The sequence below is a fragment of the Frieseomelitta varia genome, unplaced genomic scaffold (genome assembly GCF_011392965.1).
Source record: "Frieseomelitta varia isolate USP_RPSP 00005682 unplaced genomic scaffold, Fvar_1.2 scaffold_89, whole genome shotgun sequence".
NCBI classification, from domain to species: Eukaryota; Metazoa; Arthropoda; class Insecta; order Hymenoptera; family Apidae; genus Frieseomelitta; species Frieseomelitta varia.
The window spans coordinates 757,281-780,262 of record NW_025110689.1 but is presented as its reverse complement, the minus strand read 5'-3'; the positions used below and the strand labels follow the sequence as shown (position 1 = coordinate 780,262).

Genomic DNA, 22,982 nt, shown 5'->3' with positions numbered 1-22,982 from the left:
GTACATCCGCTATGAGGAACAAAATGGTTGCGTAGTTTTGACGACGAAGAAACGTAAGTTTGTAGGGACACTCTTTTCATTGAGATCGCTTTAAACTTAGTGTCCGAATTTTTTGGACAAACAAAATGACTGCAATACCTGGCACTGTGGCCTTTGATGAATATGGTCGGCCTTTTATTATCCTCCGTAATCAGGAAAAGCAAAAACGTCTAACCGGCATTAATGCTATCAAGGTAAATAAATTTATATTTTTTTGAACAATTTTCTTATGCATCTGTTAAAAGAAGTAGTAATAATTTTTTTTTTTTTTATGTTCTCATAATTATACTGGATTCAAAAATTAAAAACGTTGAAGGTTTATTAGGTCAACCACGTGAAACAGTAATGACGACATTTTGGGCTCGGCCGTTGATTTTAATATTGCAATATAATCTCAACTAATATTATGTATATATTTATATCTTAAATTGTAATCTGCAAATATTTTATATTATTTTATTTTGTCATTCTTTTTTAATGATTCTAATATTTAAATAATTTAAAAAATTGAATGAATTACAATGATGGTGATATTTGCCCATATAAGGAGATCTTAAGAAGATCTCATCCAATCATGGAATAAGTCCAACAAAATCCTGAAAATTTATCGTTGTAATGTTATTCTAATAAGTAATTGTTTGATTGCAGTCACATATTTTGGCAGCCCGTGATGTAGCCAATATTTTGAAAACCTCATTAGGTCCCAAGGGCCTTGACAAGCTAATGGTCAGTTCTGATGGCGATATTACTGTAACAAACGATGGGGCAACAATCTTAAAAAATATGGATGTAGACCATGAAATTGCAAAGTTAATGGTTCAGTTGTCTCAATCTCAGGATGATGAAATTGGAGATGGTACTACTGGTGTAGTTGTCTTAGCAGGTGCTCTGTTAGAACAAGCAGAGCAATTATTGGACAAAGGAATTCATCCAATTAGAATAGCAGATGGTTTTGAAATGGCAGCAAAATGTGCAACAGATCATTTAAAAAAGATTGTACATGATTTCGAAGGTAGCCCTGACAACCTGGAACCTTACATAAAAATTGCAATGACTAGTTTGGGTTCAAAAATGTAATTATATTTTACATTATTTGAATTTAATGTAGAGAAGAAAAAGTAATACCTTTATTTTTTTTTAGCATCAACAAGTGTCACAGGCAAATGGCAGAAATAGCTGTAAATGCTGTATTTGCAGTTTTAGATCCTATTGCCCGTGATGTGAACTTTGAATTAATAAAAATAGAAGGGAAAGTTGGAGGCAGATTAGAAGATACTGTTCTAGTTCGTGGTGTTGTTATTGATAAAGACTTTAGCCATCCTCAAATGCCTAAGGTAAAAATCAGTCGTACTATATTCTGTTTTTATATATTTTATTCTGCCTAATGATGACAAACATAATCAGAGAAGGGTAAAGATACAGATTATTTTTTTGTCTTGCTTAGTGTTGGGACTTGTAACTGTTTCTTTGGTTACTTTGTTAATTATTGAAAAAGTTAAAGTCTCTGTTTAAGTGGCTATCTAATAATTGGATTTTTACAGTGGCTTCAATGATCAAAGGATTATGAGAGCTGAAGGCATTCTTTTCTTATCTTTTTTTTTTTCTTATAAGTTATTTTATCAAAAAAATATCTATTAAAGAAAAATTTATATTACAGAGGTTGGAAAATGTCAAATTAGCTATTTTAACATGCCCATTTGAACCACCTAAGCCAAAAACTAAACACAAGCTGGATGTCACCTCAGTCGATGATTATAGAGCGTTACGTGAATACGAACAAGAAAAATTCACCGAGATGGTGAAAAGGGTTAAAAATGCTGGTACCACACTTGCTATTTGTCAATGGGGATTCGATGATGAAGCAAATCATCTTCTTCTTCAAAATGAATTACCTGCGGTTAGATGGGTTGGTGGTCCAGAAATTGAAGTAAGTTTTGTTTCTACTTACTATATATTCATTTTATTCATGCCTAACGATGGCAAATAATAAATGAATAAAAATGAAAATAATAAGCTAATTTTTTAGGATCTAATTATTAGTTTTCTATTATGAAAATGATAAAGATCCTTTAAATTTATTAGTTAATTATCTTTATTTTAGATCTAATGATCAAAAGTTGTGAGTTTGAAGGCTCAGGTTTTTCCCTCCTTATTAATTATATATAAAAAAAAAAAGGAAAAGTGACATCGGTAAAAAAGGATGTTAAATTTTCAGTTAATAGCTATTGCCACGGGTGGCCGTATTGTTCCTCGCTTCGAAGAATTAACATCAGAAAAACTTGGCCACGCAGGCGTTGTTAGAGAATTAACATTTGGTACTACTAAAGATCGAATGCTTGTTATTGAAGAATGCAAAAACTCTCGAGCAGTTACTATTTTCATTCGCGGTGGGAACAAAATGGTAAGTAATACTTAAAGTTCTTGTAAAAAAAACTAAAAGCAAGGAGAATTTCAGCGGTATTCAAATATACCTAACTGACCAGACACCTTGCAAGAAAAAAGCATTAGCATATTGTATTGTTTAATTTAAACTTAATTTAATTAAAATTTCTTTTTGCTAATGCTACAATTTTATATACTATTGCATTCATTTGTTCAGTACACGTATATAGATTTATAAATTATTTCAATTTCTAGATTATTGAAGAAGCAAAACGAGCTATCCACGATGCACTGTGTACAGTTCGTAATGTAATAAAAAATGAAAAGATCTTATATGGAGGAGGCGCTCCCGAAATTTCTTGTGCCCTTGCGTGTGCAGAGAAAGCCAATAAGATCAGCACCTTGGAACAATATGCCTTCCGTGCATTTGCCGAAGCTCTGGAAGCTGTACCAATGGCACTTGCTGAAAATTCTGGTCTTTCACCTGTAAATACTTTAGCTGACATTAAAGCAGCACAGTTGGCTGAAAAAAATCCTGCCTTTGGCGTAGACTGCCTAAACCATGGTACTTTCGGTATGCATCGAATAATTGTAATTGTCTTTTATTGTAATAATTAGAAATAAATAGTTATTTATTCTTTCAGATATGAAAGTCCAAAACGTTATCGAAACATTAACGAGTAAAACACAACAAATTCTATTGGCTACACAACTGGTCAAGATGATACTTAAAATCGATGACATACGTTCACCAAATGATGCCGGCGATGCTGCCTAAATTGCTTATTTTTTACGTCGATACTTGCACTATTGGATTTTTTAACATTTTTTCATTTTCGCTTTGAGCTTCATTCACGTTTTCAATTAATAATTGTATTAAATTTAGTTAACTTCTTGTCATCGTCATAATTTATGCGTCGGCATGACTAAGTAAATAAATAATTTTACTTTCACCAAAATTTACTTTTCTTTAAATCCTCTTGCTACTAATCGTATGTATAATACATTGATTAAATGTGGCATATGTTTCCGTCAACGATACTTTTTTATTTTTATCATAGGAACAAATAAATTTGTCACATCGAGTCAAGGTATAATTGCATACACAGATATTCTTTACATAATTCGAGTTGTGGGAATTTCATCTTCGAGAAATCACTTCACAGATCATAAACATAAGCGTAGATCGATGAATGTAAGAAAAAGAATTTAGTAACATTCTATTAATAAAATGGCACAAAATACAATCGCTTGCAGATTTATAAATTATATTATAACACATATATACCTTTGTCTTCCTCTCTCTTTTTTGCAATATCTTCTGCCTTCGGCCTGCAGGAACCAGATCATAGATAATCTTCCTCTTTTATCACAAAATATACAATCTATTCCAACATAACGTTATATCTCTTTCGCCTTCTTTTTACACAATAAATTTCTTTTATTATATGCATGAAGTTCATGCTTGGAGTTGCAATATTTTGCCATAACTTTTGATAGACTAACAATACTGTAAAACACATTTCTTAAACATCTTTAATCTCGATAACAACATCTCTGTATCTTGATACAGAATTCGGCACTTCGTTTCATCGTATATACTTGCATTCCTGTATTCCTGTACATATCTCACTATTCTTATGTACGTCTAATATTTTCATTCAATTCAGATGTTTAAATTGCAAGCCCCAGCAGAGCCTTATATCAACAGCGTCCTTAAATCTTGACGTACAATCGCTATACATTAATAACGAAAATCTGTCATAACGGATTCGTTAAATCGACATTTTTACGCGGAAGAATAGGAATGATGAGTCATAAAATACAAATTACACGAGTAAAAAAAAATATATAAAATATAATGACCCCTCTCGATGCGTTATCTATTATGACCAAAGTAATTTAAATTACTTCCTCCTCCTCGTCCTCTTCGTTTTTTTTTGTCTTTTTTTGTTTTCTTTGTTTTTTTTTTTTTTTTTTTTTTTTTTTTAATAAATAAGCTATACGAATTCAATTATTCGTTAGACTGTTACTCAACTAAAAGTTATATGCACAGCAGGGCCTCTAAATTTCTTTTTTCCTATGATTATACCTTTTTGAGCATGGGTAAATGAAGTACTTCTGGTATTTCGATATCTTCTAGTCGAATATCTGATGGATTGAATGGTAATCTTACTGGGTACGAATACATAAGATCCATTAACAGCTGGAAGAGATTCATTACCGATTAATTATTCCTTTATTAACTATAAGATACATAAAGTGAATTTCAAACTTACCTGTTCGTTGTTTTCACCACGTTCACTCAGTTTGGCTTGTACCTTTTTGATAAATGAAACTGGAACGCGCGTTTCGAAATCGTCAGCTGGTGTATACAAATTTAGAATTTTTACTATTTGATTTGCAGTTAATTTGTTGCACATCTCGCATACAGAATTGACATCTTCGTCTGTTTTGCGAGCTTGCAATAGCTGTGCAGCTTGTACAATGGGCTGAAGGGCTTCGGATGCTGGTTCTAATTTCCGATCTCTTCCCCATTGCTCCAAATGGCTCAAGTTATATCTAAAGAAGACACAATGTTAATTAAACTTCACACTTCTTAATAAAATTTGTAACTTTTACGAACCTTATTTGCATGCCTTTCGTCCAGTGGCAAAGTTCATTCCTTAGAAGCAAATTATTCAGAGCGCTAGCGCACATGAAATAAAACAGTTGTTTGAAAAGTTGTACGACGATCTCGGAGTCAACACCATGAAACTGAAGAGTTTTATACACTGAGGTAAGTTCTTCGAGAAGTTTGTTAAGTTTTTGCTGAGTTGACTCTGGTTCCTCTCCCATGGAGGACGATCGTGGTCGACCGAGTTTGTTAGAATCCAGGCCTGATATGGCTTCGTGTTCAAGAAGAGCAGGAACCGTTAGAGCCTGAATTCTTTCTTTAAGATTCATTACAATATTATTGAAAATCCAAAGCGCCACGTTGCTCAATACAACCCGATATTCGCTTAAATCGAAATTTCTAAGACACTGTTCATTCTGTCTTGGAGTGTTTTCAATCTGGAAAGGTTTGTCTCCCGAATACTGTTTCATGCTGTGTAACAATCTTAAGGTGTTACTGAACCAGAGTACACTAGAATCAAAGTCCTCGCGTTTTTTGACTACACGTTTTACAGCGTTGAGGTAGCCCGTTAATAACAATCTCACTTTTTCATCATCGTTTATACAGTCTGTATGCCTTATACACATAAAAAGTATATAGGCTGGCAGACCAGGAAGTAATGTCACCGCGATTCTAGGTTTTAAATCTAGAAAAAGAATTATGATAGTTCAAAGGATACTGGCACCTTCAAAATAAGTAAAATGAACTAAATTTACCGATAACGAGATGACGTATTATCACATTGATATCTTCTTTTCTAAACTCGAACATGCCCTCGTAGTCCCTTTCTTTCTTCCGGATAGCTGGCAAATTGCTTCCATTATCTCCTGAATGATTAGTGGAAGACATTATCGCAGAATCGCTTACAGATTCTGCTGTATCTGGCACTGTAAAATAAGTATTAAATATTTTTTGTTTTTCGTATTGCGAACAAATTAATAATCTAAAGATGTAAAGTAAATAAAATCAGGAATGTATGGAATAATTTTCGAAACAAAGACTTAATACGTAACAATATAATTTTTTCATACAATGACAATCAAATTTAAAAAATTCTAGAATTTAAAGTGATAATACGATAGATGTTAGTTTATAAGAATTAAGGTGAGTTATGGTATACGAGAAGTGCAATGAACATTGGACCATGCACTCACCAGCGCCCTTTGTCATATAAGGGCGATCCTTATGTTCCTTAGTATCGTCTCCCTCATCTTAGAAAGCATTTAAATATTACACAATTTTAATACTATTTCTTAATAACTTTTACTATGTAACTATTCCCTCCATGTCGTTTAGAAATAAATAAAGAAAATTTATTTTTGGATTAATTAGTTTTAGCAATCTATACTTACAACCGGCATCTCTCAGACGTTTCGCAAGTATTTTGCACTGTCTTTTGAATTTCCTGCATTCTTCTGCTATTTTATCATATTTTTCTTGTAGTTCCTGTATTCAATTTAATATTATAATCAGAAATTATGTTAACATTTTATTTCACTTGATTATTGGCACTAATTTTACCAAATTTTCGGACGTAAGCCTAGCAATTTCGTGTTGCATATATGCCTCAGTTTGAGTCTGTGGCGATTTGTTCAAATTCACAGATAGCAATTTCTGCTGTTTCTCAATTTCCTCCTGCAACCTATCGATTTCCGCACGCCATTCATCCCTCTGTGCTCGCCACTCTTTCTCCTTCGTTTGAAGCTCATCTTCTAATTGCCTTTAAATAAAGATAAATAAGATCATTTCATATATTCTTCCCAATAAACTTGTTCAATCAAAAGTCGTAAGAACTAGCGCTAAGTCACGATGAACAAATGAGATATTTAGTAATGAATGTTCGACAAATTTCGCTGATCTATCGCGACTGAAAGGCGTAATGGTCGCTAGATGGATCATTGATTAATCGCTGCAAAATATCTGCTCAACTCACTCTCTCGAGGCCTTTCGCTTTGTCTTAAGACTACTGAAAATTGAAGTGCATGCACAAACGACAAAACACGATTAGATACGATTTAATATCTCCCTTCCGTGGAAAAAAAATTAAACAATTTAGAAAATTTCAAAATACCTATTGATCTTTTTCTGAGTCTCGAAAGCAAGCACTAATTCCCCGTCTTCGTTTATAATATCCACATCGCGGCCATAATTCGAGCCTAAGCTCTTCATTCTTCGCGTATTATCTGCTAACACGCTATGCAATTGAATACACTCTTCTCGTCTTCTTTCAAGCTCCTCTTGAAGCGCATCGAATTGTCCTAAAATAGAAATTACTTATCGTATCCCTCATTTATCTATTTATCTTATCTTTTTTAGATAATTATTTGATATAAGAATAAAATGAGAAACGTGCGAAAGAAAAGCGAATGTCTTCTGAAATTTTTTATTGCTTTCAACATTATAAATAATAACAACGGAAAGTATGACATGGGCTGTGACTATTCAGTATTAAAGTTTTAAAGTATAAAGTGTTTTTAAAGAAAGATTTACAGAAAATGTTTTTTATTAACATTAACGTGAATACATCAAGCAGATAAAGGACAGCAAGAAGCAGAGGCAAAATCTACGAGGACGCAGTGTATTTGTACATCTTATAAACCTAGCTTTAGTTAATGGTACAGCAGGAAAATAAAAATATAACACAGTAAACTAACTATAACTAGACTAAACGAGCACACTTTTTGAAGAAAAAGTAAGCAAATATTATAGCACTCGGTAAAGCACGTAATGAAAAAATTCCTTAGCTATGTAAATTAACAAATTACCCATGAGATTCTGCTGTGCACCAGTTAGGCCTGTGGAAACACTTTTTCTTAACGAACCTAAATCTTTCTTTAACTGAGCATTTTCCATTTCCAATTCTTGAAGCTACAAAATAATTTTAATATCGTCATTAGTTATTAGTGATTATCATTTCGATAGGTCGACTTTTCGCACGTGGAATTACCCTAAATGTATCTTGCATCCTCGAACTTTCTTCAGGGCTATCACGTTCCAAATCTTCCACCATCCTGATTAATCTTCCCTTCTCTTTCTCAACGTCCTTTAATTTCTGTTGAAGCTTCAACACTAATCCGATATCTACCGGCGCGTGAGCCGGACCATTTGTTTCGGGTGGACTATCTGATCTTTGCTGATTCCAATCAATCGTTTCCAATCGTGAATAAGAGGTCGAAGAAGGAGCAGTCGATCTTACCGACCCGTAACCAAGATCCTTATTTGAACGAAATCAAAGGGAACGTTAAACTATATATATTGGGGAAATAAACTAAATCTAAATAAGAGTATATAGAAGATAATTTTACAATATTTTGATCGTCTTGTGGAAGTTCCGTAGATACGATTTGCCCACTACTACTGGAAGCATTGCTGAGAGAACGCGAGTGTGCAGGGCCGTGCATAGCAAGTTTCTGTTCTAATATTTCTACATGTTGCTCTAACTCATGATATTCTTTCAATAATTTCTGATAAGCGCCACGATCCTGATCCTGATCCAGCAGGAGAAGATCTTTTTCTTGTTCCAAACGATGCTTCAAATTCTCTTCAGCACCGCGTTGATTATTCTTCAGCTTCTCGTTAGCTACCGAAAGTTCTTTTCGCAACTTTTCGATTTCACTTTGAAGTTCCCTGTTCTCTTGTTCTTTTTCTTGTGTATTCCTTTCTTTGTCCTAAATGAAATATACGACACTCAATTCCCTGTACAACTTTTCTAAAATATCTTGTAGAATATCTATTTACCTGTAAAATATCCATTTTTTCGTCTCTCTCAACTTTCACAATATTCTGTATCTTTTCTAATTCTCTTTCCTTCTCTATTAATATAACGTTTAATTTCTTATTTTCCGCGTCTACGGATTTCAATCCCTCTAATCTGTGCTTCAAATCGACCATCTCGTTTTGAACGTTCTTTAACGACTGATTTTCTTTCATCTGAAAATCAAATAATTTCAACATTCATCGTTAAAATCAAAATTATTCTAGACTTCTAAATAATAAACTTGTTAAAACATACAAGTTCGGTGATCTTTTGCTGTAACATCATGATCTTTTTCTCTAATCCCTTGTTCAGGGATTTCACGTGTTCCACGCTTCTCGCTTCAGCCTTCAACCTCTTAAATTCTTTTCTTGCAATGCGCCTTCTAACGCAAGACTGAACGATTATAATATCCTTCAATTTTTTCTTGCACGCCATTCGAACGAGATAACCCCTGGCGAATCTCTGAATTACAATCGCCGCGGCATTATCTTTCATTCGTTCGTATTTTTCTCGCGCCAGTTTTCCCCTGCCATACGTCTGAATGCCGAGAATTGTGCGCTTTATCCGAAGGTATCGGCGCCTCTTCAGCCAACCTTTCACACGGGCTTGAATTTTTATCGCAGCCCTTTCCTCCCTCACTGCCTGAGCTTTCTGTCTGGCGATGTAACCCCTTCCGTATCTTTGAAGACCAAGTACAGCGCGTCGAATCTTCCTGTATCTACTGCGACAAATTAAGCCGCGCACCGTTTTTTGGATCATAATACAAGCGTCTCGTTGTCGTTCCCCTCGTAACTTTTCTAGATAAGCCACTTGGCCAGCGCGAAAAAGAACCTTCGTCTTGCCGAATTTAAACTTATCTTCATCCTTGATGTACCTGAAGAAATTCCGTTCTATGTGAGGTTAACGTATTGGGTTGTCTGGTAAATTCATGGTGAAAAAGATTTTTCTTCTTGGAAAATGATGCCCGATGTATTTTTTAATTATATCCAATTTTACATCCAATTAGATCTTTCTTTGTAAAAGTAAATCGATTAGTCAGAAACGCTATGACTTTTCCGAATAATCCGACAGAAGATTTATTTTTTATATGATAGATTTATTGCAGAAGAAAAAAAGGAGATGACATTGGGACGGTAATGAAAGTGAATGTAACTAACCTGTCCAATATTCGTCGACAGGTTTCCTTGAGGTCATCCCGTCGAATATCCTTGAATTTACAGAGGCATCTGTATCTGAGGAAGAATTCGTTGTACGTTCTTTGACTGGGGAAACCAGCCGCTGATATTCTGATCGTCTCCAAAACACCGCAAGCTCGTAACTGCTGCACCGCGCGAACCGGGTTATATTCAAATGCTTCTTTCGTATCGTTCGGTTTGATACAGCGCACGTAATGCGGTGTAGTTTTGTTTAATGTCAACATCAACATGTTCAACGAGTCGCGAAATTGGGAACCTACCTGCACATTTTGCGCAACGACAAACGTTTATCCATCAAAATTATTGTCAACAGAGAATCACGAAGAAAAATTTTCACCCCATTAAAAGATTTACCGTTTTCTTGTTTTGCTTAGGCGTACTTAATACTGGCTTTTGAGCGGACACTTTCACTCTTACGTTCGGTGGTACCATGAGTTTCGGATCTTCCTCGCTGAATAATTTCTTCAACAGTTTATTCTGAAACAACAAACGACATGAACAATTTTCTGTATAAAATAATATCTATGCGCTGGACTATGACTACAGTGGATTCGTGTCCTGAAAAGTATCGAAGCAATCATACATGTCGATTTTCCCGTATGCGTATGCATTTCGATCTTCAGATACGTGATTCGTTAGAACGATAGCTCGTCAGAACACGCAATCCGCTGTAACCGCAGTCCGAAGCGTCGAGTTATGTGAATTTTACGTACATTTCCGTTTCGCAGCACGTCAACCTGTTCCTCGATAACGGTGTCTCTGTTTTTTTCTAAAAACCCAATCGTTTCGTATTGCACCAGGTCGGCGAAGTGGTGAATCAAGAAGGCAGACGTTCCGAATCGTGGTTTCTCGAAATGTTTGGATTTTCCGCACTTCGAGTAAAGTTTCTCCGCCCACGAACTGTCCGAACCTTTCGGCATCTGCGTAAAAATCTCTACTGTGTAAAAACCTGACGAACGTTTTGAACGAATTGACTCAGGAGGACTCGGAGAACGAAAGTATTACCGACCCTGCACTCCTCGTCCAACAAGTCGAGGATACCCAGTTTCGTTTCTATGAGATCGATACACGGTTGATTGTCATAGAAATCTATGAAGGTCCATTCGATCTCTTCCTTGAAATATTCCTCCTGCTCTAACTTGAAGACGTGCTGGTTGAACTGTTGCTGAAGCTTCTCGTTCGCGTAATTTATGCAAAACTGTTCGAACGAATTGATCTCGAACGTCTCGAAACCGTAGATATCCAGGACACCGATGAAACATTGGGGCTTGTTCTGAGACTGCAGCGAGTTATTGATACCAGTCACGATCCAGTTGAACAATTCCGCGTAAATATGCTTGGCCAGTGCGTCTCTGGCAGCGACCGCTTGTTCCACGTTCATTGGCTTTAAAAATACCTCTCTCATCGACACGATTTTTCTATGACACAGCCATTTTCGCATTGCATTCGCGTCGATGCCCAATAACTCGCACATCGTCAAGAGATGCTTGTCCGACGGCTGAAAAGATCACAATCATGATACATCGAACGTCATTACATTCCTTTTTAATTAAAACGTTCCATCTATTTCGAAATTGAAGAAAACTGAAATTTCATCGTTAGACTGTGAATGCGAAAATACATAATGTACGAAACATGTAAAACGATTTTTCATGCAAGTCTTGATTGCAAAAAAATATAAAATAAATATAGCGCAATGTTTATCATATTTTTATGTGCTTCCTATTTTTTTCTTCGTCCAATTTAAAATATTTAACTTGTACAGTGTAATCTTACTCGAAAGCTGAAAAGCACGGGAAACTTCGAATATTTCCATCTATCTCGGAAAGTGAAAATATGTTGAACAGAACGTTTTAATTGAGGAAGACGGAATGGATTTCCGTTGTAAAAGTAAAATCGTGATATTTACGTGAATGTAACTAGCCTCGGTATCGCTCTCGTTGTTCGAACTTTGGTTATCAACGTTTCCTATATGAACGTTTCCTAAATGTATAATAGCCGCTAAAATACGAAGCATGTCATCCTGCTGCTTGGACGAGAATCCAAGCATGGTCAGTGCGCTTATCGTTTCATCGAAACACACCAAGTCATTTACACCGTCTATCAAAGGATTATTTCCTTGATTCAAATAGTGAAACTTATTCTGGTGGCCCAAATGTAAGTGCGGGAGACGAGCTGAGGCTGCGCACATTTGGTAAAATATATGATAATTCCTTTCCTCGTAAGTCTAGAAAATCATTCGTTTCAACTGTTTGGTCCATTTTATTAATAGAAAAAAAAAAAGAAAAAAAAAAGAACAGAACGAACACGAAGGTGTACCAGTTAGTGTACCTGAAACACGACTCTCGATTTTTCCAGAAGATAAGTTCTCATACTGGCTCCGGTGATGTGATAGTGTTTGTTAAATTGAATCTCGATGAACTTGCCGAATCTCGAAGAATTATCGTTCCTCGTTGTCTTTGCGTTGCCGATAGCTTCCATGATCGGCAGAGAGGCAAGAACTTTCTTCTCGACCTGCGTTTCGGTCGTTGAACCACCGACTGTGGCAAAATATCGCATCGTGTACTTTGCAGAGACAGTTTTCCCGGCGCCGGATTCCCCGGAAACGATGATAGATTGATCGTGACCTTCCCTACGTTTATCACGTAACATTTAAAGATTCCAAGCTCCATTTTAATCACTTTATTTTAATCCTTTGAGATTGCATAAAATGATCTGATTAACGTCACTGGCAACAACACATTACAATATGAAGATTCTTACAATCAAATAAAGGAACAGTTTTCGTGACACGAATTTAAAAATTGCTCATCATATTTACTGCAACAGTTTTAGAATAAACGGGACACATTTTATTTAGTTTTCACATTAAATTTGTATTTCCTCTATCTACTTGATGAATTTAAAATATTATTTTTAAATACTTCACTTTTTCGAATGCTGACATAAAAATCGTAAAATTTTATCCCACGTCAAATCAGAAGGCTTTCAAGCCTGACTTTTTCGAGCACTCAAAGGATTAAAAAATTTACAACCGCGTAGAAAAAAGCTCTCAACCTTTCCAGCTTTGTGTAAGCCTCCTCGGCGACGGCGAATATATGAGGTTCCAAGTCGCCCATCGCCTGACCCCTGTACGCCCATATTGTATCGTTTCCGTAGATTGGAAGTTCATTGTACGGGTTGAAGGCGACTAAAACGATACCGCAATACGTGTAAATAGAGTGTCGTTGAAAACGAATCTGAAGATTATAGAGAACGGCTGGCTCGTGAAGAAACGACAACGACGTCAAATTGTTCTCCCCTATGAGTATGTCGGGATTTCTCAACGGTGGTAGATCGGAGTCTGATTTGATCTCCAGGACCTTTGTTTGATTGGAATCATCCGTACGAACTTTCAAGGTTGGCTGATTTAATTTATAATCTTCCAGGAGTACCGCGCCTTCCCAAATCTTCTCCGAATGCGGTACCCATACCCTACCACCCTAAAAACACAGATTTTTTCCTTCATTCTGGTTTGACTTTTATTAAGCGTCAAGCAGTTATTATGCATCAACATGGTACTTTACAGTTCGTTACGATGGCAAAGGTAGTGGACTTGGCGCTGTGTCATCATCGTTTTACAAGTTAAGCTGCACGGTTCAACGGTGAAGAATCGCCTCAAGATACGAGGAGTCCAAGTAGGAAGTTTTTCAACAGCACGAGCAAGCTCGTACAAGTTAATTACTTAGTGTCTAATTTTCCTTCTTTTCAAAAGATGACCTGCTTTTTGCTTTTTGCGAGTGGTACGTACGAAAATGAGGTCGGCGATACAGCGTATCGATTTCGACGCGAAGTGCGCCAAATCGAGATTGATTATCACATTAGAACGTAGTTATTACTTTTCAACCGCGAGACGTTCCTCCGTGGCGTGTCAAGAGAAAAAAGATCATCGATTTTCAGTAGAATATTTTCAGAGAAGAAAAGATATTTCACAGTTGAAATACGACTGCCGGATGAAATTTTTTTTCCTCAAAATTCCCTTCCAAAACTATCAAATTATCAGCTCTAGAATTAAAAAAGAATTTTCTTAAAGCTGATGAAAGGTATTTCGAAGATGGTAACATTATTAATTTGAAAGAAGAGAACCGAAACCACACCGTCGAATGTAATTTTCTTTAGAAGATAAACAAATTCGTAACGGTATCAAAGAAATGCTTCTTGAACGTGACTCACGACCGAGCCAAACGAGACACACGAAATACCAAAATGTACTGTTATCAAGCACAGTGTACAGACAAAAAACGAATTACGTGATCTGAAAAAAAATATCGGGCAACGGTAAAGTTTGCTGTCTTCTTTGAACTTCGTTGTGACATTAGAAAACTGATTAAAAATACAATCGAGACGTCTGATGTGTTTAAACAGAATAGTGGCACGCGTACATACGAGTCATCTATGCCTAGAAAGAAATAGAAAGTAACCGTGAACTTTTGTTCAATCTTCTATATCAACTATTATACGAGATATCGTTCGAAGGATATTGAAAGAAAATAAAAAAAAAGAAAAAAAATATATAGAGATTCAAGATATAAAGGGATTAAATTTTCAACAGCGTCGATATTTTATTTAAACGTATTGATACCTCGACGAGCTGTCGTTAAAATATTATTAAACCAACGATTGCAACTTTCTCGCAAATTGGAATACTTTTATTAATGGAACGATCAACCTCGAAATTTCGATGATCACCGTACTTAGGCATTCAGCCATAAACGAAACACCATAATTCAACAATGATTACTAACGCTGCGTTGCGCTTATAGCACAGTTATTTTATTTTTGCGTTTCGAGGTTAGTTGATTGCTGACATTGCGACTCTAAATTGCACAATTATCGATTTACTGGTAAACGCATCTTTGCGAATCAATTCGCGAATTTCGTAATGAAAGCTAACACCTTACACGAAAAATGTAATCTGTAATACATCGACACGTCGAAGTGAAAAAAATTTAATGACACATGCAATTGCAACGTTTTGATTCGCCCGAAATTATCAGAAAAAAAAAATATCTTAATGATAGCAAACGCTCGAAATTAACCGATTAAATTCTCTTCTATTCGTACATTCGGTTTACATTTATTCGATCGTCCTTAGTCTTCAGAGAATAAATGGTCGATGACTTGTAGAACGTCCCATCGTTCTAATTCCTAGCAAATCCTACCCTTTCTCCTATGATGAACAGGTTTCATGCCTGACTTCGTGCGTCGAAGTGTACCAAAGAAGTACAGTTCCCATGCTTTCTACGTTACGTACCAAATAACGATTACTCTCCTAAAGCCTTGCTCACGGAAAGGTATAGAAAAAGTAAAATCCTGCCGGGTTCTCACGCGGCTCGTTAATTGAAAAGGTGGTCAGAACGAGAGTGAACCGCGCACGGCTGAATCTACGCACGACAATCGCCGAGTTCAAAGATGAGAATAATCCGACTTTCGCTTCTTTCTTTCGAATTAATTAGCCCCCTCTATCGCTCCACTTCTCTCACGGCTCTCGTAGATTGCGCAACTAGCAATTAAATATGTAAATCTCTAGTTCCCATTCATAAATATTTCACGCCTATTTTCCGGCCACTATTTTCAATGAGTACGAACGACCGATTGGAAAATGTTTCCAGAATGTAATATGTATTTGAAAAATAGTATTGTTGCGTTTCTCGGCCAGATAAAGAGATAATTACGGAAGTACCCCTGACATGCTTCGATACAGTATCGTGGAAACATAAGGGAAGCTTTGCCAGCTGTGCGAATGCAGTCCACTCACATGTTGTGTCTGAGCTTTGCCAACTACTGATCTACGGCTTCTGTCGCGTTCCACCCACCATTCGTTTGGATATTCAAACTACGCAATTTTTTACTACGCTGCAACTTCGATATTATCGACTGCATCCGCGATAAATGAAACCAAGCTGACTGTAAATTTACAGCACGAAGCAAGAGTTTTGTCAACTTCCTCGCTAATGTGGGATGTAATTAAAAAATTGACTTCGAAGTTCAAGATATCTTCCGTTTGAGAATGGCAATTTCAAGATGAAAATTGCACAAATTCCTAATTGCACGATGACGTTTCACGAGCACCGAATTTCACGTTTAATATTCACGCAATTATAGGAACGAGAAGATAGAAGCTATAATCTTATCTACAGCCGCGAAACCACTCCAGAATGAATCATTTCGCCACTGATTCCTCCCACAAAATATACAACCAGATATGCAACGACACGGTCGTGGCAAGTGAATACGTACAACTTGACTGGCTTTGAAATGCGTGAAGATCTTCTGCACGCGTATTTCCGATTGTTTTGCACGTTTATTGATCAAAATGAAAGCTAAGGACTGCGGAAACCTTTCTCTTGAAAATTAAGACCCTAACGTAATAACATAACACAATTGGCGGGAAATACATATTCTGGTAATGCAGACACGTTTGACATCATATCTGTCTTTCTTCGTGCACGTACATACATACACGATGCAGAGAATAATTTATCGTTCTACTTGTTTGTTCGTTGTTAACATTTCTCCATGCCTATCTCTCTCATCTTTGTTGACGAGCCACGTGAAAGTGAACTTTAACATTTATCGCGAAACGTTGTTCACCAAGGTTTAGCGTTATTGCGCTTCGAGCGGCTAATCCAAAGTATGAGCACATTTAGAGAGCAACGTGCTACGTATGAAAACGGCTTGACGTCGTGTGTTTGTTGTTGCGATATCGATCGTTGTGGCTCGACATCATTGCTCCTGAGAAAGGTGCCGGGTTCTCCGTTATTGAGAATAACCGGGTCAAGTTTTCCTCCCACATATGTTTTTTTTTTCTTTCTCACCACGTGCGTTGAAATTGGCATCGTTGACACTGGTAGCAAAGCTATCGCACCGTGTCGAAGGCATGCCTGCGCACCCGATAATTTCTCCTTCAATACCGTCTAAAAATACCACGCGTTTTTCAAAAAAAGAACCGAGTGCATTTCGCTCATGAAGTAACGTATCGCGTTTGATTCAAGCGTGACGAAAGTATCTGAATACTTTTTATAAGGGCTGTATTTATAGCGGACTGCATAAAAGTATTCGAACATTTATAGAAATTCTGAATCTCTTATGTGTGTTACGTAAAACGTTTCGAAATCATATTAGCCATAATGAGATAGACCAGCGCTATCGCGATTTTATTTGTAAAGATGTATGTATTTTGTAAGAAATTAATACATTACATGAGCAGTCCATCTTAAATATATAATTAGAAAGAATTAAAGATGGTTTAATATAATAGAGAATTTGAACGGTTAAATATTTCTGTAATAAAATTATTTCCATTATGTCCAAATACCGTGTTCGTATACTGTGATTCGAAGGAAAATGTAGCTAAAAATGCAAATTCACGTGCACAGTGTTCATCGAACACGAGGTTTACGAGCGTGAGAATGCGAGTTCATGCCTTCAGTCCCCGTTGAGTAAGATCGCGAAACTTGGATGCCTTCGTGGGAGATTGCTATAAGGAATCCTCCTTTTTTCACGGAGGCTGCACAAAAGGACGATCGCAACACCGTATTTAGCCAACCGGGCGGTTTTGTTCCACGCTAAATTGCAATATCACGATCATTGCTGTCATCACCGGCCAATTAAAGTTTATTAACTTTATCCTTAACTTTATCCTTCGCGCGTTGGTACACGCATGCATTTTCAAAGGCACGCGAAATCAATTTACGAACGTGGAAAAATTACGAGGGGAAGAACGGGAGACGAACATGTTGCTCTTAGTATCGTTACACCGGCTACTAACTTGCTGGTCAACGTGCGACAACGAGTTTAGAAGAAATCTTCCTTGACCTTTAGGATAAAATCTCGCGGAGTGGACTTACGTCCACGATGGTGGCTGCTGCGTCTCCTTGTGACGGAGCACCAAGAGAAGCAAGGAGAACGACCTATTCCAACGACGCTGTGCTTTTCTGTTCCGAGAGAAAGGGACTGCCTGGTTCTAAAGCGAAGTCCAGCGATCACGTTCCTCGAACTGATCGTGCGAGCAACAGTTTCGAATGGGGTTAGCTTACCTTTAAATGTAAAGGCGCGATCGAGACTCAGGGTTCGAGTTTCGTCTCGTTGCATAATATAATTTCATTATTTCCTTGTGCCTCGAACCGGCTGGCATCCTACCTAGACGACATTCTACTTTGTTACGTGTTCTCGCCTGTCGTGTATAAATGTGTCGAAACTGGTTCGGAAAACATTTGCCACTCGCCTTTATGTAATAATCGACCGATTATTGCAACGATTATTCACACCGATATCTTAATTCTTGGTTATATCGTGACAAAAGTTCATCTAGCTACGTGCATTTTAACTAAAAAAATTAATAAAATCGAAATTAAATGTTTTATCGTTGGTGCTGCTACGCGCAGAGAGTGAGAATTACGAATAACGTTACGATCATATTACACGCGTGTCTCGAAAATGTCACAGTTCGAAATGATTTAATCCCGTGTTAGAAGAATGTCAAGATCGTCAAAGAAGTATTTCAAAGATTAAAAATGAAAGGTTACAAAATTAATATTTGAGAAGTGTTTCCTGCGCTCTGTTGCTTCAGTCAACATCATGTGTTTAACAAATAATTGTCTTGCAAGCTTTCAAATAACATCTCGCTTTCCCTGAGAATCCTGTTTGAGTTGTATCACTTCCATCAGTTTACTATATACCGTCGTGTCATTACAGGATGATGGAACAAAAATCCATACGCTTCGAATTCACTTCACGGATGGCTTTTCAACAGCTAAACTGTGCTCGTGCACGATTCATACTTTCCCGTTCGCTTTTATAAATTGTGAAAACTCAAAGACTCTAAGATGACTAAATCAATACGCGCATTCTGCACGAGCAATGTGTGTCCCTGACTTTACCGATGTCCCATAGATGTACATATGCCCGTTTACAGTTACGAGTGTAGTTCGAACGCGTGTCTTTAGCATTGCTGGTTTTAGCACCCGGCTGCTACTGAAAAATGAATATTATTGGAGGAACGACGAAAATTGCGATACGACCGCGGGCAACCCCCCTCGGCAGTTCACTTGACCAAGGCAATAAATCAGCCAAGATGGAGAGTCACGGCACGACCTTAAAGGGGCAGGTTCGGGCTGGATTAAACTCCGTGTTCTCGTCGACCAGCTATTTCTCACAGTTCGCATCGTTTTTACACTCGCTGTACAATTTCTACGCAACATTCTCACGCATAATAACAAACCACAGTAATTATCAGCTGATTGAGAACGTCGTACACCAGTTTTCGTTTTTTAATTGAATTTTCGCGATTAATGAATAATTGTTCACGTGTGAATCGTGATTAAGCCCCCAGCGAAATTTCCTTTTTGTCACGCCAATTTCGAGCCGATAAATACTCACGGTTTAAAGCAGCGACGCGAGGAACACTACGAACGATATTTCACAACCAAGGACATAACTAATGCTTCGACACAGTAATCTCTTGTCAAGAAACGTTTGGTTTATATACAACAAATGTTGTCGTGGTCGTCAACCTGATGTCGCAGTATGTACTTACTGGTTTTAAAGCGAAATTTAGGTCTTGAGCTTCCGAGCTTCCACGCGACAATTATTGATTTTTGTTTTAAAAGGAACTTCTGGATTTTTCAGGCTCGTTCGTTCCTCGTTCCACGGCTGCTTTCTGCCGTAACTCTGAATTAGAAATGTAATACGTCGTTCCTCTACAACTTTTGACAATTATTTATCAAGATATGAACTACTATTCCAAACTGATTTCGACAATGATAATACGTGTAACTTTAGATTTCGATTTGAAGTAGAAGAAATTATAATTTATATGAAATTTTATGGTAATGATTGCATATTGACGGCTGTAAATACTAAACGAAGACTGTGAATACTAGAAAATATTTTTTTGTACATCTGTGAGACTAAAATGGAGCAGCGTATATATATGTAAGTGACATTACTCAGGATGTTGGCCTTGACAATATATCTAAAGGTCACTGAGATCTGTGGACTTCTCTACAGATAATTATTCACATTTTTATTTCTTTTTTGCAACAAATGTCATTAATAAGATGTAGTTATAGTTTTAAGCGGCATTATGTACGTGAAACCATTGAAAGTTACTGGGGTTAAAAATCGAAAGAAATAGAAACCTTGGGTGAAAGTAGTACTTAAATTTAAGAAATTTAAGAAAAATCGGATCGATGATGGACACTTGCTACTAAATTGCAACTAATTGGAGCAATATATCGTCCACAATGTGTACCATGATTTTCTCAAACAATTAACTTTGCACGTTATGCATCAGCGACGAAAAAAGAAGAAAGTTTCGTTCGATTTTGCTAAATCGTCGTCTGCTTCGTTTCAGATTTTAACGACCCGCTTCCTACCTTTTCCAAATTGAAAGAAAAAACGTAATCGATATCGCAATTCTATGCACACAGATCCGCGTGTAAATGGAAACGAGAATAATACCAGGAACTAACTAAAGATCAATAGAATCTTGGTCAATCCTCTTGCGCTGGATGTTTGTTCGGAATGAAAGAGCGACACTACAATATTTTCATTGAAAAATCGGGAAGAGGAATAGGAGCATCTAGCTGTTTTTCAGAATCTTGATACCTCCCATGGTAAATTTCACATGTAGTATGTTTACACAAACTGTATTCCAATATATTTACCGAGAGACCTTCTCTGCCACTCTGCTTAACAACAGAGCAGACTCTTTCACTCGGAATTTCAAAGAGACTGTGCGAATAACGAGATAAACTTTGCACAATATTATGCATGCAATACTAGTAACAATCATACAGATGTTCAGAGAACAGTCGACGATCGAAATTCATTTTGCAATTCGACGATGACACAACGACGAACTCTCTACACTTTTTACTTGGCTCACGATACTCGAAACTTGTTTAACTCGATACACGAACGTGAAGTAAAACCGCATTTCGTATACCGCTCGATAGTGAAAGAGGCCCTTTACTCCTGGTTTGAAGAGATTTCACGAAGAGGTAATTGCAAATGTCAACAGACATGCTTGTCACAGTGTTACTAAACCAGTTGCCATCGTAGAACTGGATCTTGGAGTACCTGGCGATGGCTTTGAGAAACTGAACTGGTTCGTACCTTCACGTATAACTCCTTCGTAGTCATCGTTGTTGGTCCAGGTGCTCACCTAGGTCAGGTCAGATACAAGCGAGAGGAGCAGCACCCACAGGCACACACGATTTCACCCATACACACACACACCTCAGCACAGATAAGAATACCTACGACATTTGTCGTCCAATCGTAACTTGTACGTGCTACAAGCACAGCGATTTTCCCTCAACTGTACAATACATCTTGTTGTACAATACGTCACCTTGCTCGAGGTGCGGTCAAGGCATGTTTCTGTTTTTGTTTTTTCTTCTACCCTGTTTCGATCAAGAATCACCAAGGTCGATATAAATCACCAGTACAAAGCAACAAGAACCAGAAACAAATCGTTTTCACGAACTCAGAATTCGTGACACTGTGCCGATGGTTTTTGAAATCTTTCCGCTCAAATCATCGACACTGACCGCGAATGGTCAAAAAATAAATTTTCACGAAAGCCGTACTTCCACGTAAACGTCGTACGACGGCACTGCCACCAGCTGGTTCGTTATCGGGTTTAGATTCGGCGCCCCTCTTCGACTCCTTACACAACGACTACCACGGTTTTCCAGTCGAAGCGAGCTTCTCCTTCCTTTTTCTTCGTGTTTACACCGACTATCGACGTCTCTCTTCGACGATCGAACTACGAGTTTCACGCCATCTGATAGACGAATGGGAAAACCACAGGTGAATTCTTCCGCGTGCTCTGTTAATTAAAATTGTTTCTTAACAACGTTCTCGTTATTGAGAACGAAAATTGTTTTAACGAAAAAAAATTAACGAAAGAAAAGTTCCAAGAAAATACGTGGTACTCGTAACAGGCATCGTGAACACGTTTAATCGATTACTCGTATGATACGTTATCAATATTTCTAGATAATGAAACAGAAATATTGCAAATGATATTGACGAAGAACAAGGTAGACCAGATGTGCAACAATACGTGCTCTGCGATTAAAAAAAGAAGAAATGTTCCACGTTTTCGTGCAACGTTATTGATTGAGTATGGAGCAAGAGAACAGCATTAGTAATTGTTAGAACGAAAATTGGAAGCAATTATGAAATCATTAACTATAGTTCGGACCATTATCGAACATCCAAATCCAATCTTTTTGTCATGTTCCATGTTTTGAGGACCACTTGACTCCCGTACCATTTTCGTGTCACATTCTACCATATCGATTTAAACAGGTTTTGCACCGCAGCGCTACTAGTAACAGGAATTAAAATCAGAAAATATCAATAATGTTGTTACATCTGCACCGAAAATTATTTATGAAATTGAACGTGAACGTTTTCTCATTTGCAAGACCATTCTTAAGAGGCGGTCAACTTAATTTTTGACTAAATTATTTATTTTCTATATAAATTAGCATTATATGTCACAGACTTATAAATTAGCATTTAGTCAACAGAATTATACATTAAAAACTGTAGAAGTGTAGTTTTAGTTTGCAAAAAATTCAGAAATTACAGTATTTATTGTTGCCTTAAATTAATGGGGATTTTAAACAAAAATCTAAAAATCATGAAATTATTAATTACTGTAATAGAGAAACCGTATTTCGAAATGTTAACCACGGACGAAAAATAGTAATTTTGAACAAAAACGTAAAAGAAAAGCTGAACTTAAGGATCAAAATCCCATTTAAATAGATCTGCCAGTGTTTACTATTGTAATAGAACTGAACGTAGCAATAGTATTATGTAACTATCGACATTTCATTCAGTTCGATAGAAAAAGAAAAAACTGCATCCCCACAGTAAAAGCTAACCATAA

General features: G+C 36.9%; 2 protein-coding genes across 5 annotated transcripts; one reads left to right on the top strand and one right to left on the bottom strand.

Moving 5' to 3' along the window:
• Nucleotides 1-3,374, top strand: LOC122537186 (T-complex protein 1 subunit epsilon). The gene is made up of 7 exons (XM_043670188.1): nucleotides 1-233; nucleotides 688-1,112; nucleotides 1,181-1,373; nucleotides 1,697-1,966; nucleotides 2,255-2,440; nucleotides 2,677-2,995; nucleotides 3,066-3,374. The coding sequence occupies exons 1-7, from the start codon at nucleotides 126-128 to the stop codon at nucleotides 3,197-3,199; spliced, it is 1,635 nt and encodes a 544-aa protein (XP_043526123.1). The 5' UTR covers nucleotides 1-125; the 3' UTR covers nucleotides 3,200-3,374.
• LOC122537185 (unconventional myosin-Va) lies at nucleotides 3,008-21,856 on the bottom strand. 4 transcript variants are annotated; one of them, XM_043670184.1, is made up of 22 exons: nucleotides 21,191-21,856; nucleotides 13,088-13,512; nucleotides 12,362-12,662; nucleotides 11,940-12,257; nucleotides 11,040-11,528; nucleotides 10,744-10,950; nucleotides 10,385-10,507; nucleotides 9,992-10,290; nucleotides 9,090-9,708; nucleotides 8,816-9,007; nucleotides 8,383-8,745; nucleotides 8,025-8,291; nucleotides 7,843-7,945; nucleotides 7,149-7,335; nucleotides 7,011-7,043; nucleotides 6,599-6,797; nucleotides 6,430-6,523; nucleotides 6,232-6,288; nucleotides 5,794-5,964; nucleotides 5,048-5,723; nucleotides 4,701-4,983; nucleotides 3,008-4,627 (listed from the first exon to the last, which is right to left on the bottom strand). In XM_043670184.1, the coding sequence occupies exons 1-22, from the start codon at nucleotides 21,215-21,217 to the stop codon at nucleotides 4,508-4,510; spliced, it is 5,553 nt and encodes a 1,850-aa protein (XP_043526119.1). In that variant the 5' UTR covers nucleotides 21,218-21,856; the 3' UTR covers nucleotides 3,008-4,507. The 4 variants fall into 4 exon arrangements, with proteins under 4 accessions (XP_043526119.1, XP_043526121.1, XP_043526120.1 ...); XM_043670186.1 differs by lacking the exon at nucleotides 6,232-6,288; XM_043670185.1 differs by lacking the exon at nucleotides 7,011-7,043 and having other exon boundaries at nucleotides 21,191-21,855.
• Nucleotides 21,857-22,982: the final 1,126 nt, after the last annotated feature.